We start from the raw sequence: 18,815 nt of genomic DNA on the forward strand, positions 1-18,815 counted from the left end.
CAGCGTGGCCGACTGGCCGCACGCTCGCCCACCCACCTACCCCATATAGGGGAATTGGTTAGCCAGCGCGTACCCCGGCGGCCTGGAACTATGGGGAGAAGCTCCTCCCACTGCCACCTCACTGCCCAATAGCAGGTGAGGCAAGCTTTACCACAACCAATCCCCATCCACCTCCGCACGCGATCCACAGGGAGCTGACACGCCGCAAAGCTACGCAGCCGCCGGTGCTGGCTGGCCTCTAACCCCGCCCCTTCCCCTTCAGCTGACACGCGCTGCTTAAAGACAGCGCGCGGCCCCGCCGCCACTCCGTTATCAACCGGCAGCATCGCGTCGGCTGTGGTTTAGCGTCAGAAAGGTAGGGGGCGGGAGGCCGCGTGCAGACCAGCACCCGCCAGGCCCTGGCGCGTGCTCTAGCCCCACCTACTTTTTTCTGGTTATTTTGCCCGCTGGAAGGTCGTTTTAACTACGCCCCTTCGCGCCTGCCGACCAATGAGAGCCGGGGGGGCGTGGGGGGGCTGGTGGTCGCTGGGGAAGTTATAAAGGGAGGCGCGGCTGGCGGGAAGAGGAAGATGGCGAAGTAGACACACGTTAGTCTCTTGTGCTGTCCCCGTCAGCACCCCCGTGGGGAGCGGCGACTGGAGCCCGGATCCCAACCCGGCCCCGGTGTGAGGCGGAGGGAGGAGGCCGCCGCCGCCGCCGCGATGCCCAACATCAAGATCTTCAGTGGCAGCTCGCACCAAGATCTGTCCCAGAAAATCGCCGACCGCCTGGGCCTGGAGCTCGGCAAGGTGGTGACCAAGAAGTTCAGCAACCAGGAGACATGGTGAGAGGGGGCCGGGGAAGACTACGACTCCCGGCATGCCACGCTGCGCACCGCTTCTGAGGGCTGCGCGGGCGGTCGCTGCGCGGGGTCCGTTGGGAGTTGTAGTGCGTTGCGGGGACTCGCGGCCTCGGCAAATGGAGTCCGGCCTGGCGCGGGGCGGGGCGCTCTATCCCCAAGACCTGCTCCTACTGCTGGGAGTAGGGCTGGGCGGGGGCCCAGCGACCTTCGGAAGTTGCTGGGTGGGAGTCCTAGTGCCTTGTGGGAGGAGGGGACGTCCTTGTGACGTGTGTGAGTGTGTGTGGGGGGGGTCTGTAGCCTTGGGACGTTTGCTCTGCTGGCTGAGAGTAGGAGACGCCGCCGTGGCCATCTGCATGGTCTGCTTCAAAACAAAGTGTCTGGCTTTCTTGGGGAGTGTTGTAGCTCACTCTGCCCGAGTCTGCAGACAGCTCTGCAGTGCCTCGGCTCCTGCAGTGCAAAGCTCAGGTCAACGGTCTGCTGCTCGGGGAAGCCCCGAGCAAGCACTGGGGACTAAAGCAGGGGTTCTCAAACTGGGGGCTGTAATCCCTCACGGGGTCACGCGGTTATTACGTGAGGGGGGTCACAAGCTGTCAGCCTCCACCCCAAACCCTCCAGCAGTTATAATGGTGTTAAATACGTTTTAACATGTTTTTAATTTGGGGGGGGGGGCTTGCTATGTGAAAGGGGTCCCCAGTACAAAAGTTTGAGAACCACTGGACTAAGCAGTTCCCAGGGGGAAGTGAACGCAGAGTGGACATGCTGACAAGTTGCTCTTTCAAAGGACTTTGGTGGGTGGATGCTCTTAAGTCTTAACTAAGGAAGCCACAGAAGAATAGGCTAAATTTGTGGAAGATAAAGTTTGACAACAGTGGAGCACCTTGTATAATTTGAGAGCTCTTGGATGGAGGTGCAGGTGTTAAACAATGGACCCACACTATTCACAGCTGTTCTTGCCCCTCCTGTGGCTTCCACTGAAAAGCCAGAGTGGTTGGTGCCATATTATACTAGAGGAGCATATTTTATAATAGACTACATACACTTACACTTAGCTTTACAGCGAGGGGTGTGTTAGCTATATAGAGAGAGTGTATTTAGATTTTCAGAAAGCCTTTGACCGGGTCCCTCACCAAAGGCTCTTAAGCAAAGTAAGCTGTCATGGGATAAGAGGGAAGGTCCTTTCTTGGATTGGTAGCTGGTTAAAAGATAGGAACAAAAGGGTAGGAATAAATGGTCAGTGCTCAGAATGGAGAGAGGTAAATAATGGTGATTAGTGTATGGAACAGCTAACACAGCTGTTACTCTGAAACCTGTCATTATACAAGAACTAGGGGTCACCAAATGAAATTAATAGGCAGCAGGTTTAAAACAAAAGGAAGTATTTTTTCACACAGTGCACAGTCAACCTGTAGAACTCCTTGTCAGAGGATGTTGTGAAGGCCAAGACTATAACAAGGTACAAAAAAGAACTCGATAAGTTCATGGAGGATAGGACCATCAATGGCTGTTAGCCAGGATGGGCAGGGATGGTGTTCCTAGCCTCTGTTTGCCAGAAGCTGGGAATGGATCACTTGATGATTACCTGTTCTGTTCATTCCCTCTGGAGCACCTCGCATTGGCCACTGTTGGAAGACAGGATACTGGCCTAGATGGACCTTTGGTCTGACCCTGTATGGCCATTCTTATGTGATTCTCCTGCTTGTGTACACGTACTTGAGCTAGTGTGACTACGAATAGCAGTGTGTGTAGCTGCGGAAGCATGGGTTGTGGCAGCAATGGTTTGTCTTAGCTATGCCATGTACAAACCCACCTGAAACCTGGTACCCACTTGGCCTGGCTAAACTGTGGAAGAGCTCTATGTAGCTTGAAAGCTAGTCACACCAGCAGAAGTTGGTTCAATAAAAGATATTACCTTACCCACCTTATCTCTCCCATAGGGCATCTTGATACTGTATCTGGAGGTTGTTTTGCCATGCACTAATCTGAATACTAGATATTCAGTAGTTTTTATTTTTTAATGGTGTCCTGCCTCATAACTATTGCTCTGCCAAGCTTCTAGAAAAACTGTAAGCAGCACCGTAGGAACCCCAAGACACTAGCTAAGTAGCATTAAATAAATATTGCTTTTACTTCTAAGTACAGTAAAGATCCTTCTTATCAAAGACTAGATTATTGACATTCAAAACTTGAAACTTGGACTAGAAAATGATTTTCCAAATGAAAGGACCATTAGGGTGTGGCTGGTACATCCAGTCACACTGAAGAGCATCTTTTGAAAGCTTTCAGAGTAACAGCCCTCTTAGTCTGTATTTGCAAAAAGAAAAGGAGTACTTGTGGTACCTTAGAGACTAACCAATTTATCTGAGCAAGTGAGCTGTAGCTCACGAAAGCTTATGCTCAGATAAATTGGTTAGTCTCTAAGGTGCCACAAGTACTCCTTTTCTTTTTGAAAGCTTGATACAATTACCACTGAAAGAGTCAATGTTGATATTTAAAGCCTTATTATGATCACTTAGCAGCCCGTGAAGGTAACGTGAGGCTTTCATCCTTGTGCTATTGCTTTAGTCTCTCTGCAGACCTTGAGAGTTCAGGAAGCAAACTGTGAACTGCTTCCCTGATTGCAGACAAGATAGTGAACTTTTGTTTGCTATGTTGTTCTAGGATATTAGAAAGACAAGGAGGGTGAGGTAATAGCTGTTTTTGGACCAACTTATGTTGTTGAAAGAGACAAGCTGTCAAGCTTAAACAGAGCTCTTCTTCGGGTTACTGTAAACTCAAAAGCTTGTCTCTTTCACCAACAGAAGTTGGTCTGATAAGATATTACCTCACCCACCTGGTCTCTCTAAAGAACTTTTGAGTTTAGTTTCTGTGTAGATCGATACTTAAAATAGTCTGTGAATTCCTAAGCACTATAAATCTAACTTTTTACAAATCTATAAAATCTACTATTGCCCTTCATGCTGTATTCTTTATCATTCTTAATCTCTTTCGAAAACAGCACATGTAAGTTCAGGGAGCCATGGATCTAACATGCAGTTATAAATGTGCATTGCTTCTGAACAATATAAAATGGGCATGTGTCTTCACAGAACATGGATCATGTATATTCACAGAACACAAAATAACTATGTGCTCACCTACTACATACTCGAACCAGAGTAAAGGGTTACCTGCAAGGATCCTGTTGTAAGGGCTTCAGCAGTAGAAGACTTGTAAATATTTTCCAGACTGTATATGAGAATAGAGTACACAGACACATTGGGAAAAACAGCACATATGTTTTTATTGCATGAATACGGGCTGTAAGTAAGAACCCAACAGGTAGGAGGCTTAGATAAAACTTGGCAAAGGAGGGGGTTTGTTTACTGAACTACAGCTCATATCATTACACTGACTTCACAAGCGCTCTTATCCTTCCAGCTTGTTGGTCAAGTTCTTAATGTTAGCAAATAATGCTGACTGCATACGAATAGCAGATGCTGTTTCCTCCCCATCAGTCACTAGGGTGTTTACCTGGAGAGGTGACATTGGCTGCCTAATCTGTTCTTCTTGGGCTTTAACAAAAGAGAAGCTGATCCTGATTTTATAGCTCACAGCAACAAATATAAGAGGAGACAAGAAGTTGAGAAATGTGTGAGGGAAGAAAATGGGCGGGTTAATTCCTTTTATGAAAATCTGGGTATACAACAAGACTGCATGTAAAATGAAACTGACCTCAGCATGAGTCGCATAATCTCTTGCAACCACTTGCTTGTTAGTAACAACCAATGTCATTGGCTATAGTCCAAAGTGAAGCTGCCTCCAGAATGTTGATGTATGTAGTACAGATGAGGGGGAAACTGCCCCATTTCTTCCTCCATGGATTGTGGGCTTTCTAGCTAGTTCCAGTGTTGCTGGATTGTCCTCTCAGTTGAAACATTTTGGAGCAATCTGTTGCTACATAAGGCCTTACACAGCACTTCTTCAGACTTCAGGTTTGATATAGAATCCACTGCCTCATCTCCCCCTCTGTTTCAGGGGCAGGCCTCTCTGTACATGTTTCTAAAGCTGTCTGGCCATTTGCTGCTGGCACTAGGACCTCTGGCGTATATTCAGAATCCCTTCAGCAGGGATTACTGTGAATTATATCCATGAAGAAATTAACCCTGAATGCTGTCTAAGAACAGGATGTTGAAGGGTTCTCTGTTCATGCCAGTAAATTGCTCTTAAATGTTAGACTTATAATGTTGTTTTCCTGCCCTGTGGGCTCTTCTAAAAATTTGGCTCAGGGCTTGTTTTGCTGATGTGCCATCACTTTTTCCTTTTTTAAAAGAAGCCTTGTATGAGTGAAATTGTGTTCAATGGTTCTCCTGTTTGACTTGGAGGAACTTAAGCACTCTTCGGGGGGTGTGAGTACATTATATAGAGATCTAAAATAGAGGCTGGATGGCTTTTGCTCTACCAGCTGAAGTGGCATATTTAATCAAAATGAGCAATGTAAAATACAGTAGATTCTGCCTATTAGCAGACCTTTGATGGACAATGGCAATGTTTTGCTGGCAAGCTGTTGCTAATAAGCAGAAGGCAGGTTTGTAGCCAGGAAGGGAGTGCTGGGATGGCTTTCTCTGGTTGCAGCCCTGCAAACCTGCCTGTGGGGAGGGGAAATTCAGCCTGGATACTGGGGCTTTCTACGGGGAGCTGGAGGCCCATGGGGCTGCACTGTACCTCTCCCTGGACTCTCCAGGAGTTGGGGCTCAGGACCTCCCAGCACTTCCTTCCCTGGGTGCTGCCCTTTGGTATGTCACACCCTGGAGAGCTCTTGGAGAGGTACCATGCAGCTCCCCTCCCTACTACTGCCCTGCTTGCAGCCTCCCTTCCCAGCCCTAAGCCACTTACCTCCTGTGCAGGTTTGTGGGGATGCAGCCCCAGAAAGAAGTGCAGGTTTGTGGGGCTCTGCAGCTAGGGAAGGTACGTCCCAGCACTTCCCTCCCTGGCGGCAGCCTTGCAAACCTGCCATCAGGTGGAGCTTTGTGGCATACTGTTGCCGGTATCTGATTATTATCAGATTATAATATTATCCCATTAATATTAAGGGATGGGATTTGCTCCCAGCAAAATGTTGCTATTAACTGGAAGTTATTAACACTATATCTGGGTTGCTATGAACAAAATGTACTGTACCGCAAATAAGCAACTGCCTTTCTGTTGGGTCTTGTTGATAGGGTACTAAGTTGCATGGAAATTGCTGATGCAGGCTGCTTGCTGTTACCAAATTGTATTTGGTTTATGCTTTTAATTTCACTTGTTTTTTATCTCCACCTGCACCTAGTGTGGAAATAGGTGAGAGCGTGCGTGGGGAGGATGTCTACATTGTGCAGAGTGGCTGTGGTGAAATCAATGACAACCTGATGGAGCTTCTCATCATGATAAATGCCTGCAAGATCGCATCAGCTAGCCGCGTCACTGCAGTCATCCCATGCTTTCCTTATGCTCGCCAGGACAAAAAGGACAAGGTAGTGCAAACAGGAGTTCCATAAAGGAATATGCCCATCTAGTTTCTAGCCATCTGCCTGTGCTTCAGAGGAAGGTGTGCAACTCTTCGGTTCGCCTATTTGTGCAGACCTGCAGTGTGTAAGAGAAGGGCAGGGGGAAATTATTTTAACATAGCTTATCACTTTTTGATCTTGACATATGCCAACCTTTATCCTAATCAGTGGAATTGCACATGCTGTCTTGATTCGTATAAATGTCTGTTCCTTTTGGAAACTTACCAAACTATTTTCCTCCCTGGATGAAGTGTGGGTGTTTGTGAGAATTTGGCAGTTTTAAGTAAAAATTGAAGTATATTTTCAGACTTTCAGGGAGGGAGGCTGAAATGTATTATTTCTTTTAAACCCACAAGTGAGTTTGTTGTCATCCAAATTAACGTGGCTTTTTCTTGTACTAGAGTCGAGCCCCAATTTCTGCCAAGTTGGTCGCAAACATGCTGTCTGTGGCAGGTGCAGATCACATCATCACCATGGACCTACATGCTTCTCAGATTCAGGTATGAACTGAAACTTGGGAAGATGACACTTTTCAGATGTAGACAAGCAGATGATACTTCTGCCTCACAGATCTTACCCGTGGAATGGTGTAGGCCAGTAGGACAATGGCAGGCAGTGTTTATGTTGCAGGACACATGATCACTTCTAAATAAGATTGCTGCTGTTCTTGATTAACCAAGCAAATTAAGGCCCTACGCTCAACTTGAAGGTATTTCTATGTCTGGTTGGTTATAATGTAATAACTTTTGAATGCCACATCTGATAAATGCAAACATTTCAGGGAATGTTTTAGGCACTGATGGGGCAGAATTCTGTTGATTTATGTGAAAATTGGAAAACCGGAGGGGGCAAATGGGGAACACACAGAGCCCCTGGCATCTGAGTTAGCAGAGCCAGCAGCTTCAACCAGGTCTGTTGTCTGATCAAAGAACTGCTTGATGGTGCCATTACATGTTCTGTCCTAACAATACCTACTTAAAGCTCTGCCCAGTAGAGTTTAAAATGTTGATACCCTTAAAGGCAGCTTTCCCAGACAGAAAAGAGTTAGTGGTGGGGGAAGGTGGAGATGGAGGTGCACATAACCCCTGACATGGGGTGATTGGAAAAGCACATGGACCACCTGGTACAGGTGGGGTGGGGGGCAATGGCATGGGGAGGAGTACAGGAGAAACAGAGTCCTTGGTAGCGGCAGAGCAGGAATAGGTGGTGCACAGAGCTTCTGGCATGCAGGGAGTCCCTGAAATACAATGGGATGGAAAGGTGGCACACCAGAAACTCGTGAGGAGAATACAGAGATGCAAGGCGCGTCCTCCCCCCAGTATGTGCAGTGAGCTTAGTTTCCAGAAGCTGTGACGTGTGACCCACTAGTTTAATATATTCCGCCTTGCAGCTATTGCCTTTGAAGACCTGGGCAGGTGGCTCATATTTCCCTGTTTCAGCTTGCTCTATGCAGGTATTGAGTCTTAACATGAGCCCAAAAAGGGGGTGAGCAGGTAGGGTTTGTGTTTCTTACATGTAGGAGATGCCTATTTTTCCGAGTATTAATCTATGTAGTCATCACCCACTGATAGGCCAGGATTGACTATCTTTTGGAATTTGGGCAACCTGCTAAGTTTCCCTGGAAGCTTCTGCTAAGTTTCCCTGGAAGCTTCTGCTAAGTTTCCCTGGAAGCTTCTGCTGAGATAGCATGAAGTTGGCTGCATCCTGAGCATGAGGCCAGCCCTCAATTTAAAAAACAAACTAACAAAAAACAGTGCAAAAATCCTTGCACTGTTTCCTTGTTTGCTCAGTTGTAAGTAACGATGTTAAAGCCCATATTATAACCAAACAACTAGCTGCTATGCTAATAGATGCTGTTAATGTCCACATCAAGTCCTTGCCAGCATGGGATTGGTTTCATGTTGATCAGCAGAAGTGCATAACAGAATTTAAGAGGAAAAGGGTGTCATGTTTTCTGTGAGCATTAACCCCCTAGACTCTCTCACTCTCCATAGAGGAGGACAATGGTCTCTTGCATTAGTATTCTGTGTATCCTGAAAATTACTGCCCTTCTATTAATGTAAGTGGAAAGGAGAGTTTGAATAATAGTGCTATGAAAAGCAGTGGCTGGAAGCCTGATTATTTTCAGGGCTTCTATTGCTCTCTGCCAGGTCCATCTTTGGAATTTGACTGTCAGTTATGCAGAGTATATCTACTCCTGTTTGTCTTACCACAGGGTTTTTTTGATATCCCTGTGGATAACTTGTATGCAGAGCCTGCTGTACTGAAGTGGATCAAGGAGAACATTGCAGAGTGGAAGAACTGTACTATTGTTTCACCAGATGCTGGTGGAGCAAAGAGGTGAGATATTAGAAGCACCAGAACTGAGACTAGTTGACAGTAGTATATCTTCACATCCATTTTAATTAGTAATCTGTGTTTTTTGGTAACAGTGTAAAACTTCTGAGATCTGGAAGTGTTTGCTACTCAGACCTGCTTCCCGAAAACCACAGTCAACATTCCCCTTTTGGCGGTTGGCTTGAAGTAGCCTGATATGTTCTCCTAGAGAATTTACAGAAGGCTAATCTTGAAATAGGTTCCTGAATTAGACACTTGTCTAAGACATAAGTGCTTAGACACTTCATAGTCCATACTTGTTCCTCAAACTGTAAAGTTGTTGCATATTCCATGTAAAAGTGGAATTTCCCATGAATGATTGTTTAGAAAGGAGGGATTGGAAAAGTAAGTGCAGCTTTGTTTTCAGGCAGGAACTTCAAAACATCTGCTACATTATAATGTAGTAGCAGATTGAGACACTGTGCTCGTTAGTGCAACTCTTTGAAAATGTGATCTCTTTGCTTTGTAATGTTTTCCACAGCAACTACAAATGATAGAACAAGGATATGTCCTTAAACTAATTCTGGAATATTTCCCTAAATCATACCCAAACCTCAGTGCTTACTGCCAACATCCCATTTCGCAAACACTTTGTTAGAGAGTAATTACAAACCCAGCAGTGCATGGCTGCAGTGCAGCCAGATGTTTTGAACATCCACTTCATCTTACCATTAGCTATCATTAGAATTCACAAAATATACTAACCTCTTACATGTAAAACTACTGATGTGGCTTGTTAGTGCCAGCATCTGGAATGCCAAACCAACTAGCTGTAATCTTTGCACAAGATTTCCAGATAAATCACATTGCATTCTGAAGTCTTGTGGCCAAGGTTTTCCTCTTCCCTGATCATTCTTCAATGTCTTTGAAGTAGGCAAGAAAGTATCCCCATTTGGCAGATGGGGTGGCATGCGCCCACAGGCTAAAGGTAAAGTGGCTTGCCAGAGGTTGCACGGAGTCTGACAATCTGGAGGTTATGAGCTATCAGCACCATACCCCAACTGAATAGACAAAGGTAATTTCTCTTGGACGCCTTATATAAACATGAAAATTTGCACAAATCTAGCTAACGGATTTAGTTAAACCCATGAGAACCACTGTGTGGGCACAGACTCAGTTTAAACTAGGCTTACTTTGATTTTATCTAAGTCAGTGTTTCTCAACCTTTTTGTGCTGGCAGCCCCCTTTGGACTTAAAAAATGCAACACTCCCCCTACCTTAAATACCATTAAATAAATTATAAATAATACTTGGTGCTGGGCATTATGGGCTGGCAAGCAGGGCAATTCCTAAGTTACATGCTTCAGCAAGTATGCCCATGCATGTAATTTAGCTTCACGGTGCCCCATGCAATTGTTCTGCTTGCCACATCTTCATGCCAGCCCTGCACTTGCCACCTTCCCCCCTCCCCAAACACATGCTGTGATCTCCTGATTGACAAACACTGATCGAAGTCCATTAGGATTCTATTTAAGTGTAACTGACATACAAGCCTCTTAAACTAAGGCCATGTGTATGCTTCCACTTTTGTCGGCAAAACTTAGGTTGCTCAGGGGTGTGAAAAGGACACCTCCAACACCCAGCGACATACATTTTGCTGGCATAAGTGCTCACGTGCACAGCGTTATGTCAGTGGGAGATGCTCTCTCACCAACATAGCTACCAGCACTCCTTTAGGTGGTTTTATTATGTTGACCGGAGAGCTGTCTCCCATCAGCATAGAGCAGACATGCAAGCTATCTTAGATCAGTGCAGCTGTGCCACTGTAAGCTTGCTAGTGTAGACATGACCTAAGAGTCGGAGTTGCACAGATTTAACTAAATCAGTTTAAGATCATGCCTTTAGTTAAACTAATGCAACTCCACATGCAGGCAAGGTCTGCCTAGTATATCGATGTGAGGGGTTGATCTTCAGCAGATACAGAAATGGTTGCAAACCAGACTCCAGTATGAAGAAGACGGAAGCCCTAAACTTAAATTAGAAAATTAATTTAAACTGTTTAAAGCCCTGCTGTGTCCATGATGGGTGTGACACACCAGTTTGATCTGACTAATTGACACTAAAGGCCAATTGGCCATAACAGATTTCAGACACCTAATCTATGTACAAGATAAATATAATTCTGTTTAGTTACACACTAGCTGTGGCACCGGTCATTCTTCTAGAATGTAAATCAGTGGGTCTCAATCTTTTCCATACTATGATCCCATGTTACAAAGCTTTTGGTCTCCCTCCTATCTAGCCATAAAGGGAGAGTGGTCATAACTCCCCATATAATGAGCAGCCTCCAGTTCTCTAGGAATTTTTCAAGTGCAGAAACATTTAGCACCAATCCTTATGTATCCCAGGCACATTTATCTGAGCTATAAGTCCCTGTTAGAACCTAGTCACAATGTTTCATGCTGCAGGATCAGTAGTAACCAGAGGATAGTTTGGGTAACTGAAGTTCTCAGCAGGGAACCTGGGCTTGGGGGACTAGGGGGTCTGCAACTTGACCTTCTGGAGGAAAGAGGAGTGAAACTGATTAATTGGGCAGATGTAGAAGTCCTGGGCTCCAGGTGTCCCATAGCTCCTTCTGTAAACATTTGCTTGAGTTAGAAATTGGTTTACTTAAAGTGTAAAGCTTTTACATTGAGATGCCTAGATAGCATAGTGATAGGCACATTAGAAATGCCTTGATGGCTAGAACTAAATTACATAATTGAGTTACCTTGGGCCTAATCAGAGTTAATTTCATTAATCTGCCTTAAGTGCACTAGTGTTACATAACACTGAGTAATGGCTGGCGTCCAATGGCAGTGTCCAGAGAGAACTGCCTATATTTAACATAAAACTAACACTCAGACTGTCTTCACCGACAAGGGGTGTTTTTACAGTGGGATAGAGGTCAGCTATCTGGTTATAAAAACATAGTGGAAACAAGGCAGTTCAGTTTTACTGCCAGGTAAACCAAGCGAGGTCAGTCACAGGCATGGTCGGGGAGTAGTGTATAGTGCTGATCTTGGTTGGCTATCTCATGTTAAACACTATAACTGCCTTGTTTTCCCATAGGATTCTACAGCAAGATAAATATTGTGTTTTGTTGTAAATCCTTTTACAATGAAGAAAAAGCCTGAATTACATTTAGAAATGTACAACTGTCTTGGAAAGGCAATCAAACAATCAGCTGTAACTTTCTGACCTAAAGTTACCTGGTGTTCTCCTTTCATTCTTCTCTTCTGTCTTTCCAGTTGTCTTTTTTTTTAAGCTCCTCCCCCAATAGACTGGAGCAATTACAAGTTTAGTGTGTGGAGGGATGTTGTAGCTGCTAGCATGGTTTCTCATTAATTAGACTTTGGTAACCTGGAGTGGTAGCTCTTGGTATTCGGAGAGAAATAGTGACATTTCAGGTCTGTGACTTCAAGAATATATGTCCTAGTAACTATGTGCTTCGTCCATGTACCTGTGCAGAACTCCAGGTAACCTTATGCCATGCAGAATTAACCACTTCACAAATGTGTGATATGCAAACAGTCGGAGGGGGAATTGCAGTGAGATGACATTGAAATCCTTGTTAATAAGTACCAAGTATTGAGGAGAGATTGCATGTCTTCTCTGTTATACCCTCCTCAGTTGGTCTTGGTTTTGTTTATTCTCTACAGGGCAGCAAATTAGCTACATTCTGGGTATCTCTATGCTATCTTTTTCCTTTTAATTTCCCACTTTTGCTACGACTAGTGAAATTATGCCTGTTAGCAACTGGAAATTTTTAGAAAAAAAAAAACATGCTGGGACAGGGCCAGTATGGTCATTAAATAGGTTCACTTTCTTTCAGTTATTTAAAGTGATTTCCCCTTGGGTGCTGAAACTTTAGAGGCTTATCAGCAAAACACGCTATTTAAAGCTCTTGACAGACCCAAAAAAATGCATTCGTGAAGGCTCCATCATCTTAATATAGCTCCTGCAGCTGGGGGACAGCAGATCAGAGGCTTCAGGGTAATTGATCTTGAAAGTAGCCCCACCTTCACACAGCTTTGAAGGCAAGGGTATATTCAAAATAGGCAGAGAGCACATCTTCTCTGAATTTGTCAAGGACAGCAATATAATGGAAGCTGTGACCATTTGCTGTCCATTCAGTCTCAATTTATGTAGTCTTGGAGCAGTTTTTCCCTTCTCCTGCCAAAGTTTCCTCCATGAGGAGTGTAAGCACAATCTGGAAACCTCACACGCTCTCTCCACAGAGTGACATCCATTGCAGATCGGCTGAATGTGGACTTTGCCCTCATTCACAAGGAGCGAAAGAAGGCTAATGAGGTGGATCGGATGGTGCTGGTGGGTGACGTGAAGGACAGAGTGGCCATTCTGGTAGATGACATGGCAGACACATGTGGCACCATCTGCCATGCTGCAGACAAGTGAGTGAGGAGGTTGGGTGTAAACTGCGCATGATATAAACTTGTTCTAGCCTAAATTGCTACATTGCAAATAACTAACTTGTAATGGAGTTATGTCTAACGATGATGTGTTCGGGGTCTTGGACTGTGAGTCAAATAAGTGTTAGTAAACAGTGAGTACAACTCCTCAGCCCATTTTTCAGGGCCACATACAGATTTGTACTGGTTTAAAAATGCACCTTTAATGGCACAAATGTGTGTAAAAAAGGCTTTTGTCTTCTGTCATTTCACTAGTTCTGCAGTCACTCTAGACCCTGAATTTCTGATGTAAAAGACCTGGCAAAAATCTTAAACCTTCCAAATTAATTTTATAGGTTGTAAAGGAAGCAGATCTGTACAAGAGCCTCATGTTTTGCACAGATAGCTTTGTGTTTGCCACTGGCAGTCTAAATACTGCATGTAGAAGTACTTCTTACCAAGGCTGGAGATCTGGTCTTAAAGCCCAAGGCTGAAGACCAAGTTCTTCAGATACACAGGTTGCTTACATAAGAGCACCCTGGGATATACTAGATTCGTAAAACTGCTTCAACCTATGTGGGTCACCTAATGCCACGGCTTGGCATCTCCCTTGATCTGAGACTGCACCTTCCAACCAAGCCGTTAACATAATGGGAAACATCAAGTGTAGGTCCTTCCCATTGTGGGGACCCAACCCCCACTCTTCTTCCACCCCTTACCTTGCAAAACTTGCCTTTTGACCCTGTCATATTTGTTCCCTTCTAGGCTTGTATCAGCTGGAGCCACCAAAGTTTATGCCATCCTAACTCATGGGATCTTTTCCGGGCCAGCCATTTCCCGGATCAACAATGCCTGTTTCGAGGCAGTTGTAGTCACAAACACAATACCGCAGGAGGACAAGATGAAGCACTGCTCCAAAATCCAGGTGAAGAGCTACTTCACTTTTGAGCTTGAGGGGGTTGGGGAGTGGATGGTAGCTTAGGTTTTCCGCTTGCTTTCCTTTTTGGGAAGGGGTATTGGGGTTGGTGCATATCTTCAGTCCTCTTAAAAGTGACCTGCAAAGTCAAAGGGCCAAACTCATTTTTTCCCTTCTCTAGAGCATGAAAAAGCCTGAAAAGTCATTTTAAAAGCTTTTCTGCATTCTGTTTTAGAAACAGGTCTTGCCTAACCTGTTTCTCCTGAAAACAGAGAAGTTACTAGGTTTGTGGCATGCGATACAAAGCAAGTGAAACCGGATTGAGGGGAATCTAATTTTTTGGTAGGCCATCAACCAGTTGGAAGAGAGGATCTTAAAGATTCTAACACCCAGCTTTGGCCCTTCCTTTAAGCACAGAATCCCTGATCCACTCGTGTGCATCCTCCAAAGGAGACCCTGGCAAAACAGGGAGGTTGGGACTTTCTGTTTCAGATACTTGAAAAGGGAAAAAGTCTTGAAAAGCCTTTCAGATGGAGAAGGGCACACCCCCATTTTTTTTCTCCTCTTGGGTCCCTTTTATTGTTTCTTAGCATTTACAGAATTTAATGTTCAAAGCATTTTACAAACATTAATTAAAACAGATGGAATAGAATGCTGGCAAATGTATTGTATTGTGTACCCTGCAGCATGTCTTACTGTTAGCCACTAGGATTAGTCATGGTGACCCACAACAGGCCCATGAAGCAAAGCTGAAGTGCTTTGTGTATTACACAAATAGTAAAAGGTTCTGGAGAATGCAGGTGTTTACAATAGTTTGTCCATCTTTATCATTTCCATGTGATGATCTCAAAGCAATTTACAGACACCAACCAATTAATCCAGTGCCCCTGTGTGATTGGTATTAACCCCTTTTCATTGACGAGGAATTGAGGCATTATTTGTTTGCCCCAAGCTTATATGACAAGTTGGTGGCAGAGGTCAGTACTTCTAACTCTTTGCCCTGCTGTGAACACTAGCAAACACCATTGCACTGTGATTATATTGACAAGAAAATTTAAGGCATTTTCAAAAGCTCCTTAGAATTTTTAAAATCTATTTAGCTCCTGTCTCATTTGCAAATCCCTGTCAGTGGGACAGTTTGAACTTTCAGTTGCTTAACTCAACATCTTCTAGGTGTGCCTGCGGTTGAACATTTACCAAAATAGCTGTCCAGAATAGTTATGCCAGGATAGTTGTTTCAGTATAAACCCCCATGTAGACACTTAATCTGGAATAAGAGCATCCACATGTAGTTATTCTGGAGTAACTATTTTGATAAATTTCCAAGTGTAAACTAGCCCTAAACTGTGGAATTCATTGTCACATGAAGTTGAGGTCAAGAACATAAAATTCAAGAGTATCCAGAGTTGTCATAATAAATTCTAACATTTTTAAGCCTCATGCTCCAGGGTTTAAGTCCATCTCTTTAACCGTTGTACAGTAGGATGAGACCTAGTGAGAGGGCAGATTACCCCACATCTTCCTACGGCAGGGTTCTTAGAGCTTACTCCGAAGCATCTGGCACTGCCACTGTCAGATAGGATGCTAGTCTAAATGGATCTCAAGTCTGATTCTATCTAGCAATTCCTGTCCCACTCTTAGAAAAGGCAGAATGGAGCAGTTTGCACCAGGACTTTCAGAGTGATATGAAATGTGGTGTCCTGTCATGCCTGCTTGTTTAGCGATTTTGTTGTTTTCCCTGTATCTGACAGTCTGCTACAGATCTGCTTATGGTTATCTTGTAATGATGGGGCTTGTGCCTTGAAGATTCCTTATGGCTTCCCAGCCACTCTAAGTCCTTGCATAGTCTTCCACTAGGTGACTGATACTTTTTCCCCCCTACAGGTGATTGACATCTCAATGATCCTTGCAGAGGCCATCAGGAGGACTCATAATGGGGAATCTGTCTCCTACCTATTCAGCCATGTCCCTTTATAACAGATGCTGGCTGCTGCTTGTGTGGCTTTTTTTAAAACCAAAAGTTGTTCAGCTAATTATAAAGTTTATTAGAAGACTCTGCTTGTTCCAGTGCAGCTCCCCATAGCTCCTCCTCTGTACACATCAGGCTCACTGAGTCTGAACCCAGTTCTGGGTGGGGCGGGGGGCACACATCTGTAATGCTCAGGCTCCTGCCAGTAGCATCCCACTGTGGTCTCCTCAATAGTTTAAGCTTCCAGTAGTATTGAGTCAGCACTGCAGATCTCTGGAAAGCAGAACTGACATGGCCAATTACCACAACCTATTTTTGGAGGGGAAATTTTGTCTATGGGGAGGCTAGACTACTTTGCATGCACACCTGGATTTTTTTGTATGGGAAGTGGAACTCCCAAGGACATGCTGGCCTGGAACTACAGCAAGAGTTCAAGGGATTGCTGACCCACATCACTTATTCTGTACCTGACAGAAGCCCTTAATGAGATGGTATAAGGAAATCTTGTATGTTGACGAGGTTTCTGACAAGAAGTGAGGCGCTACGGGGTGGGATAGCAGTTACCTCTTCCGGAAGGAGATCAAGGATCTGTGACCTGTAGCCTGGAGTGCAGCGTGTTAAAACCCTGAATTCAGATTGTTCTACTGAAGAAACTTGTTGCCCTCTAATTTTCCCCTCCTTTGCCAGTTCATTAGTGAGTCTAGCCTTCCTGACCCTTTACTGGCCTGGATGTTCCTTGGACATGTATCTGCGGAGTAGATTAACATGGGCTGATATGTTACTTCCTATTAGATGTTTTATTTCCATACATTTTAGCCCCTTTTCTCATGAAGTTTCTGATGTATTTTGTTCTGGTTGCAGCGTTTGCACCCCACCTTTACTCTTTGCCATGGCTGATACCGGAATCGGCCATCTCTGCAAAATCCTCTTCCCCCCCACTCAAGGAATCTTGGGAATGTTAATGGAGGAAGAGGTAGGCTGCAGGACTTTGGAGGCCTTAGGAAGTACTATGAATGGCTGAGTCAGCCAGCTGTTCTTCATATAAGGTGCTCAATGATAGTAGGTCAGGTGAGACTTGTTCCCTCTGCAGGTTTTATTGACATTTTCTCAGTGTCACACTTAACCCCAGGCAGTCTCTTTCCTAAAGTAGAAAGAGAAGAAACAATCAAGCCTAGAGCTGTCTCCAGTGCTCCTGCCTGTAGAATAGGCATCATCCAAAACTTGAATGCATGGTAGTTGCACCATCCCACAACAAGCGGTTAAACCGGTCTTTCCTGGACTCTTACGGGGTAGCAGACCAAGCTGGTTCTTGTATGCATTTTGCTTTTATAAACAGTCTTGTCTAACTTTGGAGATAGGGAAGGAAGTTATTTGGAGTCACTTGTATCTACAGCCAGTGTCAGGTGAGGGATTTAATGGATGGGGGATAAGTGTAGCTACCTGGAAAAAGCTGGCTGTCTAGATTTGGAGTGGTTCTTTTAGTAGTTAGGTATTGTGCCTTTTTTAAGTAAGACTTCCCTCTCTCCTCCCTAGAATTTTTGTCTTGCAGCAACTTAAAACCCTACAGTGTAAGAAGTGGTTGTTTTGTTTTTTTTGTATAAGAAGTTTGTGTTTGTCTGGAAAGTGTGTATGTTTGCTTCTTTGCTTTGCATCCTGCATTGAGCTCGACTGAGGGTCTATCCAGGACTTCTGCCTCCTACTTCGAAGCTCCTGCTGGTTCACTGCCAATACATTGTGATCAAAAGTCAAGAGCAAGGACATCAAAGCAGTGTGAGGATTTTCAGCAGCATTTGTGTTAAACTAAAACCTCAATGAAGGAATTAAACTTTTGTTTAAAAAAAAAATAAATTACATAGACTTTTTTTTTGTAATTTGTAAATGCTTTTAAAGCAAGTATGGTTCTATTGAGCCTCTGTATGTGCTGTTACTGAGAGCTTGAGCATCTACAGGTTGGTGGAGGACAGAAGAACTTTCAGTTCCTTTGTACTAGCAATATACCACTCGTGTGGAAGAAACTTTAGAGGCCAGGTACCTTTGCTAGAGGATGCATTAGTTTCATATCGGATACATCTGATCTTAGGCAATTCAGTAAACATGGTAGCTCAGCTAGTTGAGTTCTGGGTGCTAAATGCAGTTTCTGTTCTATTCATGCAGTATGATACCATCATGGTATCTTGAGTACTTGTTCTGTCTAAATACCGCTCAGCTATGTGATGACATTAATTGGATTAAAATAACAGTGAATTTGAAATGGTTCACTAGCCCCTTTTTAAGATGGTGTGCTTCACAGGTTTCTTTGGAAAGAGATGAGGGTACAGGTAAGTTGCATGACTGTCATAGTAGTGACATTAAGAACCTTTCTTTAGTGCACAAGGCACTGATTCACATGAAAAATGTTATGGGGGGAGTTGGGAGAATCCAAAAGCTACTTGAAATGTACTGCCTGCCCCCTCCATTGCTAACAGGCACACCAATTCTGCTTTGGACAGTCTCACTGTGCATAGTAGAACTTAGTGATTTAGCATCTCTGAAAAGCACCATTTGACAGGGAGATATTGATTAAAAATAGGGCTGTCAAGCGATTAAAAATATTAATTGCAATTAATCAGTTTTAAACTGTTTCACTGTTAAGCAATAATAGAATACCATTTATTTAAATACTTTTGGATGTTTTCTATATTTTCAAATATAGACTGGAGGCTCTGGGCTTCAGCCCCTCTCTGGACATGGGGCTCCTGCCTCCCTCCCCGCCCAGGGGTATTCTATGTTAAAAAATTGATTTTGTTTTCAGTTAATCACA

The 18,815-nt window shown here is 44.2% G+C and overlaps 1 protein-coding gene across 2 annotated transcripts; it reads left to right on the forward strand.

Annotated features, from left to right (window-relative positions):
* The first annotated feature begins 240 nt into the window (after positions 1 to 240).
* Positions 241 to 18,266, forward strand: PRPS1 (phosphoribosyl pyrophosphate synthetase 1). Of its 2 annotated transcripts, XM_073360774.2 has the most exons (8): positions 241 to 355; positions 615 to 823; positions 6,147 to 6,330; positions 6,765 to 6,863; positions 8,579 to 8,703; positions 12,960 to 13,133; positions 13,896 to 14,055; positions 15,931 to 18,266. In XM_073360774.2, the coding sequence occupies exons 2-8, from the start codon at positions 702 to 704 to the stop codon at positions 16,021 to 16,023; spliced, it is 957 nt and encodes a 318-aa protein (XP_073216875.1). In that variant the 5' UTR covers positions 241 to 355; positions 615 to 701; the 3' UTR covers positions 16,024 to 18,266. The 2 variants fall into 2 exon arrangements, with proteins under 2 accessions (XP_073216875.1, XP_073216873.1); XM_073360772.2 differs by having other exon boundaries at positions 241 to 823.
* Positions 18,267 to 18,815: the final 549 nt, after the last annotated feature.

Source organism: Lepidochelys kempii, chromosome 9, assembly GCF_965140285.1.
Source record: "Lepidochelys kempii isolate rLepKem1 chromosome 9, rLepKem1.hap1, whole genome shotgun sequence".
Lineage (NCBI taxonomy): Eukaryota > Metazoa > Chordata > Testudines > Cheloniidae > Lepidochelys > Lepidochelys kempii.